This window comes from Haliaeetus leucocephalus, unplaced genomic scaffold (genome assembly GCF_000737465.1).
Source record: "Haliaeetus leucocephalus isolate CR32 unplaced genomic scaffold, Haliaeetus_leucocephalus-4.0 Scaffold362, whole genome shotgun sequence".
NCBI classification, from domain to species: domain Eukaryota; kingdom Metazoa; phylum Chordata; class Aves; order Accipitriformes; family Accipitridae; genus Haliaeetus; species Haliaeetus leucocephalus.
Genome location: NW_010972798.1, coordinates 8,109,327 through 8,119,850, shown reverse-complemented (window position 1 = coordinate 8,119,850; position 10,524 = coordinate 8,109,327). Strand labels below are relative to the sequence as shown.

The following is a 10,524-nucleotide window of genomic DNA, read 5'->3' as shown; positions in this document are numbered from 1 at the left end:
GTGACTAATCAGCCTGCTGCCGCAGCTCCCTTTCTTCTTGTTGTTGTTGTTTAATGTACTCCAGACTCTGGTCTTTCGCAAGCGGTAGCCACGATGCTCAGCACACGCCAGGCCTTTGCCAGCCCTCCACGTCATTTGTTTCGCTTGGTCCCGCATCCCTTCTGTTGTGCTCTTAGGAAATGCTTGCTAGGGAGCTGGGGGAAGGGAGCGAAGGGCAAGAGGTCAGCCGGCATCCTCCGCTTGTGCTGCCCATCTCCAAGCCTCCACACTCCCGGGAGCCTCCCTCCAAGCCAGGACAAAGGCACAGCGATGGAGGCAGCATTTCCCTGCCACCAAAGATTTGGGCCGTGCACAGAGAATTGCCCCCACCCCTGGGGCTCTCTGGCCAGATCTTCCCATCAGACGACGCAACTGCAGGAGCTACAGAGGCTACAGACAGCGCAGGTAACCCAGCTGGGCAGGCCTGGACCTCACAGGTCCCCCACGCTGTGGAACACCTTTTCTGCACAAGGAGTAGTGAGAGAGCCCTGAGGGTTAACTATTATTTTTATTTGCAAACAAACATCCCTGCCTGATGGCATCTCAGGTGATGTCCACCTGGCCCTGGGGATGTGAGGATGCATCCACATTAGCCCTAAACTTCAGCCATGGCTGGAAAGCTAATGGCTGCCAAGACGGCACCAATCCAAACGGGCTACCCTTACCCCACCGTGTGGGATGGGTGCCCCACAGACGACACAAGAACAGGGAGCAGGGTTTGGACTCAGTGTCACCATCACCTCTAGACACCAAAACTTCTCCGACCCTCCATCACCTCAAGCCCTTTCCAGTCCTCTGCCCAGACTAGCTCCTGGAATGGTTTCCAGCCACAGTGGACCTCCCAAGGAAAGTTTTCCAACACACAAGACAGCATCACTTCTGCTGTACCTAAGCAATACTTATTTTCAGCAGAATAATTCCAGATAAAATGCCCTTCCTTGGGGTTTCACCTCTTCTTTAGGGGCCTGGGTAGTCCTGCATGGCAGTGTATTTATTCTTGCATGAACTTCGTCCCTTTTAACTCCCTTTAAGGCCATTGATTTGGCTGATTGACAGGTTGCTGATGGTGTTCATGGCTCCCCTGGCCTATTGCAGGTGTCCAAGTCATTCTAGACTGACCCCAGCTCACCTAACACACCAGAAGTATTCATGTCTCCCCAGCCTCCCTCCATGGCCCGTGCAGACAAGTAAGCCCCACCAAGGAACAAGATCAGGTGAGCTTGTCTTCCTTCAGCAGGGACATAATCTCCTTCACTTGCCAGCAAAGCCCTCCTATAGCTGTAAGCAACATGCAAAAATTGCCTGCTGTCCTCTCTGCATGCCTGTAGCCTCCTTTGGGCTTCTCCTCCTCCTCTTCCTTTGGTTTTGCCATGCAAGGAAAGAGTCAACAGTGAATGAACTACTCTGCCATTTTGCTATCGTCCAAAAAGCCATTTGTAGAGCACGTAGAGGAGCAGAAGGCCTAAGGAAGTTCAAACTTGCAGACACGCTAAGAACTGTACTCTTGGTTATGTCATGTAACTGCAAGGTATTTTTATATATATATATATATATATATATATATTTCTTTTTTGATACTACATTCTGTAAAATATCCAATGTCATGTAAGGATGGTTCTGTGTAATCTTCCTCCTGAGAACAAAATAAAACTTTGATATATAGTGAGTTTGTGCCCTGAGGCTTTTATTCCAAGAGGAACATGCTCAAGGCTGGTTGCTATTCTCTGCCATGCAGGCCTGCGCTCCCAGGGGGATTCTCACACTGTCCCTCACCCCAATGGCTGCTCAGCCATGGCCTGTGCAGCTTCATGGGCTGAGACAGACCCTGACCAGCCATGAATACAAATTGCAAAAAATGGCAACAGATGAGATCCTGTCCTTCAATTATTTATAGCCTTAGCACATCACTGAAGACGGGGGTGGTGGCAGGAGGAGAGTGCAGCAACCTGTATGCTGAGAATAGCAATTAAATCTGGGTTCAACTGACATGCAGAAAAAATAACAGGTATGTGACTTTTGCTTTAAAAGGGGTGAAAAATCACCCCATCCCCGCTAGCTGTTGGACTGAGAGACCGTGTCTTCACAGCAGAGGCTCTGCAGCAAGCACAGATGGGAGCTGAGGCAGCGACACAGCTCTGCTGGGCATCTCTTCTCTGCATCACAGGCTGTGAAAATCCAGCCTTTGGAGAGAGCTTAAAATCATGGGCACTGTTTCCTATCATGTGCCTGGATCCAGGGCTAAGAGCTGGGTTATCGATCCGTATTTTCCTATGGCACAGAACTGAAATAACAGCACCAGGCTCCTCTGGGTTGACAGCAGGGAGGAGGGCAGCAGGTCTGGCTCTCTCACTCACAGATCTGCTAACACGTCCAGAGACATCAGAGGGATGAAGGGGAGGAGAGAGAAAAAGCAAAATCAAGGCATGGTCCCCTGAGCATTAAACCATCATCTCTAGGATCTGAGCCTAGACAGCTCCAGGGCAAGTTAAAAAATACTGCTGCCCTATAATAGATCAGTCAAAAATACAGACTCTCCTCTGCCTCCCATCAATAGCTCTGCCAGGAAATCCCTGACGCAACCCAGCCCTCGCCCCCTGCTCATCAAGCTGCTGCGCTGCCAAGTGCCAACCCTTGTGCCTCGTGGCCACTGCATCTGGCTGGAGGGAGGGCTGGGAATGGGCAGCAGAGGAGAAAAGTGAGGGCAACAACAGGCTTTGCATTCGCTGGCACCTTGCAACCTGCTGGAGTGGTGGGAGCTTCTCTCCAGGGAGACAGGAGCAGAGACAGCAATTTATCAGTCTGGCTGTGGTGAAAGGCCAGCTAAACATCCCTGGGTGAGGTTTGCCCATCCCTGGCTGCGTTTGAGTGCCAGGCATAAGCTGAGAGTTGGCTGCAGCAGAGCCCAACCTCAGATGGACCAGAGGCGACAGCCAGGACCTGCTCAGGACCCACAAGGAGAGAAAGCATCCTTCATCCCTCAGCCGCTTTCCCCAGGATGGAGAAGTCACCATGCCAGCTGGGGGGCTGGCCACTGCTCACCATCCTTAGGGGCTGAGCTGAGCCTTGGAGGCTTGCTCTGGGCTCCAAAAGTGCCAAGAACCACAAAAAGCAGGACTTTGAGGGCAGTTTGCTAAGAAACAAGTGGGAGATGGGCACAATTGCACGTTGGAGAGGGTATCCTGGAAGAACCCAAAAATGAGGCCGTGGCTAAGAAGCCCGCGTATGCATGGGTGTCTCTGAGTAATGGGGAGGGGATGAAGGGGCTGCGTGATGGAGGGCACATGCACGCACAGCACAAGGCAGGCAAGCAGGCAGCAGTGGGGAGGGAACGGGAAAAAGCAGTATATGCACACAAGGCTGTGGATGGGGGAGCGCGGGGTGTGTGCAGAGGGCATTGCAGGGGAGCAAGGGATGGCTTTGCCCTTGTAAAAGAGCAGAGACCCAAGCAAGAAAATAAGGACCCCTGCAGGGATGTGGTCTCCACCAGAGTTGGCTTCCCAGGCGGAGGCGAGGGAGTTCCCCCTCAGCAGCCGGGTGGCTGGGGAGGCTGCAGACAGCCAGACGTGATGACTGGGGCTGGGAAAACCTCAGCATGGAAAGAAAAGGGCTACGGGCAATGGCAGCAAGAATCTTGGCCATGTCTCTGCTTCATGACATAATGCCGGCGGGGAGAGGGCGGGCTGCTCCCAGCACTGGGAGAGCCATGCAGGAGGGGAGTTGGTCCAGGCTGCAGGATCAGCCTCCTCCTCCCCAGCAGAGCCACTCAGCCCCAGGCACCCCAAGCAAGGAGGGACCTCCTCCAGAAAGACAGGTCCATTCAGATATAAGACTCTTTGGGTCCCACGCACTCCCTCAGCCACTGTTGCCCTGCCAAAAGTGCTTGGGACACCACTGATATTCACTCCAAGGGGGTGTCAAAGGGGGGACAGGTCACGCTGGCTCTGCTTCCCAGGGAAGTCCCTGCTGGTGGCATCACGCTGGTCCCCAGCCCTGCTGCCATGGCACCACTGTCCCCCAGGCAGAACTGGGGACCAGGAGGGGTTTGAGGCCCCACGCTTTGCATGTATGCATCTCAGTGCTCCGAGACTGGAAAATCACAGAGAGACACCAGTTCATCCACAGACCAGGACCGTACCCATGCAGTATATGGTTTGGGGGGAGCATGCTACAGGGAAGGAGCTGGGCACAGCGATGGGGGGGGGGGCATCCCCCATCTGGGGAATCCTGGCCTGTCCCAGTGCCGGAGGGTCACTGGTCCCAGTGCTTCCCAGCGCAGTGCCAGAGATCTCGCAGCTCCATCTGCTGGCGCCACGGCCAGGGCTGCAGAGGCTGAGGAGGAGGGAAGGCGCAGGGGAAGGAGAGTTGGTGGGATGAGCAGGACAGAGCACTTAAGAAACAAAATCCACATGGCCCCTGGATCATGCAGGGTTTTCTTGTTATTTTCATTTTTTTTGACCAATAGCCTGCAGGTTGCAGATACGAAAATATGAGAGAACCTTGCACTAGCAAAAAAACCAAACCCATATGAGCAGTGTAAAAGGCCCTGCAGAGCACAGCAAGGAAGAGAGCACCTGGGAAACTGCGTAGCCAGAGTCTGATGCTGTACAAGCTGCACTGATGACGCTGGGTTTGGTTATTGCCTTTCCTTCAGTCCATCTTTCTTCGTACCATGTCCATCTTCAACACCAAATCATTTGGAAAGTCAGGAGGGGATGGATGCAGCTGCCTCGGCGGCTGTGCAGGTCTGGCCCTCTTTGGACTTGTTTGACAGACAGCCCGAAAAACAGCCAAGTGCCCCAGGGCTCAGGTAGGGTTGCAAGCCATTTTACAGATGGGGAAACTGAGGCACAGCACAGCTGCACAAACTTGCCTAGCACCACCTGAGATGTGAGCATCTCTGAGGCTGGACCAGGCATGGGAGATGGGGGAAGCCTCCTGTTATCATACCGGTTTTACAGCTCATGAGAGAGGGTGAGACCCTGCCAGACCCTGCAGGGAAGGTAAGAGGCTGAGGGGTGTCAGGCTGCAGGGGGACAATAGGTTTCCTCCTAACTTTACGATGCCCACCAGGTCCCCTGAGCCCTGCAGGGTGAAGCAGCAGCAGGCAGGAGTCAGCACCCCTCCCTTTGCCCAGATCCTGTAGCCCAATAAGTACAATTTCCCTGTGATTGACTTAACAGGGCAGAGACTTGGGACTTGCTGCCACAGCCTTCTTGTGCTTGCCAACCTTGGGCACCCTTTGCCCCCACCACAGGGTGCCCAGCCAGCTGGGAGAGGTTTGTGTTTGCCAGGGTATTTTTCAGAGCCATAGTCATAGAATCATAGAATCATAGGATGGTTTGGGTTGGAAGGAATCTTAAAGATCATCTAGTTCCCCCCCCCCTGCCATGGGCAGGGACACCTTCCCCTAGACCAGGTTGCTCAAAGCCCCATCCAACCTGGCCTTGAACACTTCCAGGGATGGGACATATACAACATCTCTGGGCAACCTCTTCCAGTGCCTCACCACCCTCACAGTAATAAACTTCTTCCTTATATCTAATCTAAGTCTACCCCCTTTCAGTTTAAAACTATTACCCCTCATCCTATCACTACACTTCCTGATAAAGAGTGCCCTCCTGAAAGCTCAGCACCCACATGTTTCTGGACGATGATGCAATCCCCAGGTCCCTGGTGACACAAGGGACATTCATGGGTACATGGGGCCAGAGCAGATGCTGCTGTACACAGGTCATAGGAGGCAGTGCCAGTGTCCACTAGCACCAGCTGCCCATGACTTTGCTGCAAACCTCTAGCTCTAGGTGCCCCGCAGCTGCTTTGGGTGCCCAGTTCCACCAAGGCCAAAGGCAGGGGAGAATGGGGATGTGCCTCCCTGGAAGTTGAGCCCAGCTGGTGGATAAAGGCAGCCTCCAGCTTCCCTCCAAGCTGCTCACATGTACCTAGAAAAGGCTTTGGAGAAATTAAGAAGTACAAATGCATCCTTAGGCTGAGGAGAAAGGGCTTGTTTTATTCTTGCAAGTACCCTCATCCTTTGCATGGGGCAGCTGAGGGTCATCCTCATGAAGAATATGTCCCATAAGAAACCATCAGACCCACCAGGCTCCCCGAGGCTGTGGGACGAGGTGCGTGGCTGACGCACCCCGATGTGTCTCCCCATGCCCCAGCATCCAGGGAAGTCTCGCTGTGCCATGGGTGAGGGCTGACCTTGGGCATCCAATTTTCAGGCACTCCGTCAGCGCCCCCAGCCATCACCCTGGTTCCTCTTTGAGATCTCCAGCTCCCACTACTTCTCGGTGAAATAAAGCAGGATGAAGAGGAGCACTGCCAAAACACTGAGAAAAGAGCTGCCGATGCAGCAGCAGCATTTCCAGGGGAAGTTGCTACCAAAGGGCGAGGAGTGGTGGGTTGGGGTTGCATAGGGCCTCATGCCTTTGCGTTTCGGGGTGAGATGGGTCCTGGCCTTGTCCGCATCCATCAAGGGCTCCCAGGCATCCGACGCTGGGGCCAGCCGCTGTGATGCGCTGCAAACGCCGAGCTGGCAGCCCTCACAGCAGGCAGTGTTGTGTGGACCGGTCACCAGTGCATCCACCACAACTTCCAGTAGGTCGGAGGGTTGGACAGGCACGTGGTAGAAGTACTTGAGGATCTTTAGCACTAGGTTGTGCATAAGCCTCTCCATAGTCTCCTGGCTGAATTCGGGCTCCTCCAGCCGGGGGTCGGGGCACCGCCTGCATGCCTGGCGAAAGGCTCGCATCCACACCGTGCCCTGGCCCCGGTGCCGGCTCATGTGGAACAGCATGTGCACTTTGGCCGAAGACCACTCATGAAAGCATTGGGAGCACCGAAACCTGCCAGGGCATGGAGGAGATCAGCTCATCCCAGGCTCCCTGTGCTGAGCCCCCAGCTTTCCACGTGGTCAGTAGGGACCACGGCAGCCAGGGATCATGGATTAACTTCACTCATGCAAGCTTTACACTGAACTGTTGTCCCCCTAACAGCATGATGCCAATCTGGGGACTTCAACACAGGTGTGAGCCCAGGGCTGGCCCCAGCATTAAAGATTTTAGGAGCCAGGCTGCCTGCTGGGCCCACTCTGGTCCTCTCTCCTAGACCATCCTGGCCCCACTGCCAGGAGCAGGGGTCCTGGGGGCGGGAATCATCAGGCCCCAGGTATATTTGGGGGTCCAGCCCCTTACTCGTGCTGGCTGATCACAGCTCAGCAGAAAGCCAACAACAAACCCGGGGCTGGGGAAAGAAAAAAAAAAAAAAAAAAAGAAGAAAAATAGAAGGAAGGTGTCGGTGGAGGCTACAGGGCAGGTGAGGACATGTCTTGAGGAGTCGAAAGGTGTGTAATCTGCAGGTCTTCATCTTGCACCATCTGCGTGGGGGCTGGCAGCCAAGGTCTCCATTTGCTGCCACCTGGGCAGAGTGTCTGGTCGACACCCGGGGTCCTGCCTGGGGTGGAAATGGTTGGGATGGGGCCTCTCATCAGCAATGCAGGGCCACAGCCTCTCTGTGCTCCAGGACCCCGCAGTCTGGCACAGATGCAGGGACGGCTGAGGCATCACCCCATGTCCCAGCAGACAGCGGCTCTTCCTCTCCTCATCCTCTGGGTGCAAACCCAGAAGATTTGGCTCTAGTGTGGTATAACTACCCCTGCTCACCAGAGGAGGTCTTTGTATCTTGACACCAACATGGAGAAACTCTGGCCAAATACCAGCTGCCCTCTGGCCCTATGGAGCTGCCACACTCCTCTCCCCTCCAATTATTGTGATTTTTTTCCAGTTTGGCAATAACCCACCAAGCTTGGAACAAAATGGGAAAGCCCCTCACAGCCTCACCCACCTTCAAACTGCCCCTTTCATGTCAAAAGCTGTTTCCTACAAGCAAACTTTGAGAAAGGGGGAGGTCTTCATGGTAGCCCATCGTCCCTGGTGGCACTCCGACAGGGACCGAGCCGGCAGCTCCCTACCTCCCAAGAGCACGGCGCTGCACAAACTCCTTCCAGCCAGGCTTGAGGACGTGCACCTGCAGGGTATCATCCTCCTGAAGTGTCCATGGCTCTGTTAAGTGCATATCTGCAGTTTTCACTGCAAAAATGTCCTGCCAGGTCCCCATGATCCCACCTGGAGCTGGGGAAGAATCAGTGACCAAGCTTGCAGGTCAAGCTTGCAGCTTCTGAGTGATGATACATGTATGCAACTGTCTTTTCCCCAAACTTTTCCTCTTTGCACGTCTTTGTGCTTGGAGAGGGGAACCTTTGCTCCCGCATGAGCAGCACCGCCCCATCCCGATCCCTGTGTCAACAGGCTCTGCTGACGCTGCACCAGGTCCTGGCTGGGTGAAATGTCCCCCAAAGCAAGGAGAAGGTGGGTTTCCCCAAGCCCCACACATGAACCCCTGACCCTGCTGAAGCCGTGCTCTCGTGATATTGCTCTGTCTGTAGGCAGAGAGGTTGGAAACAAAACCCCCTGCCAGGCTGCCCGTGCCCATCACTATCACAGCAGCGGGGGTGAACCAGCAAAGATTGTGCCTAGCATAGGAATAATGGAAGTGAAACCCACTGAAAACACGGGACTCAGCAGCTGATAAAGCCCCAGGTAGACTTATCTCTCTCGATAGCTGCCACCAAGTACAGGCTGTTTTTAACAACTTTCAGCCAACTCGAGCAGAAAAAGGCCTGACATGAAACCGCAGGGTGGAAAGTCGGGGAGGATGGTATCGCACGTAAAACTGAAAGAAGTGAGGTGTACTCTGAGCTGAGAGCACCCAGGGAAGGTATAAACAGCGGGGCCGGGGCTGCCTGCAGGTCTCTGCCCCCCGCTCACCCCTCTCTGGGTGCACAGGTACCCCAGGACATCCCATGGAGAGTGATGCAGGACAGGGAGCAGGTCAGATAAGATGCCAAATGATAACTGGTCTCAAGTTAGAGGAAGATCTGCAGCTTGATAAGGCAAGCTCAGCTTGCCATGGAAATTGAGAGCAGCCCTGCGAAGGACTTGGGGGTACTGGTGGATGAAAAGCTGGACATGAGCCGGTAACGTGTGCTCACAGCCCAGAAGGCCAACCGTATCTTGGGCTGCATCAAAAGAAGCATGGCCAGCTAGTCGAGGGAAGTGATTGTGCCCCTCTACTCTGCTCTCATGAGACCCCACCTGGAGTACTGCATTCAGCTCTGGGGCCCCCAACATAGGAAGGACATGGACCTGTTGGAGTGAGTCCAGAGGAGGGCCATGAAGATGACCAGAGGGCTGGAGCACCTCTCCTATGAAGACATGCTAAGGAAGTTGGGGTTGTTCAGCCTGGAGAAGAGAAGGCTCCAGGGAGACCTTATTGTGGTCTTTCAGTACTTAAAAGGGGCTTATAAGAAAGATGGGGACAAACTTTTTAACAGGACCTGTAGTGATACAACAAGGGGTAATGTTTTTAAACTAAAAGAGGGTAGATTTAGACTAGATATAAGGAAAAAAATTTTTACAATGAGGGTGGTGAAACACTGGAACAGGTTGCCCAGAGAGGTGGTAGATGCCCCATTCAAGGGCTGGTTGGATGAGCCTTGAAGCAACCTGATCTAGTTGAAGATGTCCCTGCTCATTGCAGGGGGTTGGACTAGATGACCTTTAAAGGTCCCTTCCAACCGAAACTATTCTATGATTCTATAAAACCCTCTTGTCTAGCATGAAGCTTTCAGAAGAAACCATCCTGTGCACAGAGAGGGCACAAAAATCCTCACAATGCCTGGCCTTGGAGAAAACGTGCCAGGTGGTTGCTGAGGTTGAAGCCACCATGGAAAGTTATGGCAGCTCCTCATGTTGAGTGCCCAGAGCAGCACTCAGGCTCCCAGAAGCAGGGAGGGTTTAATGCAAAGACTACAGGATATTAAAGCCTGCAGTAGGACAGACCTTAGTTTAAAAAAAGGGCAGAAGGATCTAGGAATCAGGCTTAAAATACTTCACATGGCTTCAAATGAAGCACATCCCTATGGCAGCTCTTCTGGCTTGACACCCCAAAAGCCCAGGTGCCCCACACAGCAGTGACAGTGGCTGGCTCTGCCCTGGAGCTGGCTGGGGGAGTGGGATTATGAGGATGTAGGTGACAGCACCTGTGTCCTCACAAGAGTGGCACAGTGGCTGCTGGCAGCAGGTGACAGTGGTTGTGAGGTCCTGAGAGGCACCAGCACATCAGGCTCATCCTCCAGATCCCAAAAGGGAGGCAGGTGATGTAGATAAGTCCAAGTAACCACAGGTTGGCAGAGAGCCTCTGATCTTTACTGCTGGAAGGAAAAAGCCAGCAAGTCATCTGTACCAAGAGCCCTCCAACACCTTCACAACAAGCACTGCCCCTCCTGCGAGAGCAAAGGGAGGTGACCAGGTACCAGGGCAGAGCCCATCTTCAGCTTCGAGGGCTTCCCTGCTTTGAGGTCCTTCCACTCTTAATTATGCCTTGATGCTATGATCTGGAGCAGGACTAGAAGGAAGGAAAGGA

The 10,524-nt window shown here is 53.8% G+C and overlaps 1 protein-coding gene across 1 annotated transcript; it reads right to left on the bottom strand.

Annotated features, from left to right (window-relative positions):
* Positions 1–6,322: 6,322 nt before the first annotated feature.
* On the bottom strand, positions 6,323–8,157 carry LOC104835230 (receptor-transporting protein 3-like). The gene is made up of 2 exons (XM_010573117.1): positions 8,012–8,157; positions 6,323–6,887 (listed from the first exon to the last, which is right to left on the bottom strand). The coding sequence occupies exons 1-2, from the start codon at positions 8,155–8,157 to the stop codon at positions 6,323–6,325; spliced, it is 711 nt and encodes a 236-aa protein (XP_010571419.1).
* Between the last annotated feature and the right edge of the window lie 2,367 nt (positions 8,158–10,524).

Bases quoted from the DNA above. Each gene is read 5' to 3' on its own strand.
- LOC104835230 (XM_010573117.1), bottom strand. From the start codon at position 8,157: ATGGGGACCTGGCAGGACATTTTTGCAGTGAAAACTGCAGATATGCAC. The intron at 6,888-8,011 runs GTAGGGAGCTGC...ATGCCCTGGCAG, and splicing joins CAGCGCCGTGCTCTTGGGAG to GTTTCGGTGCTCCCAATGCT.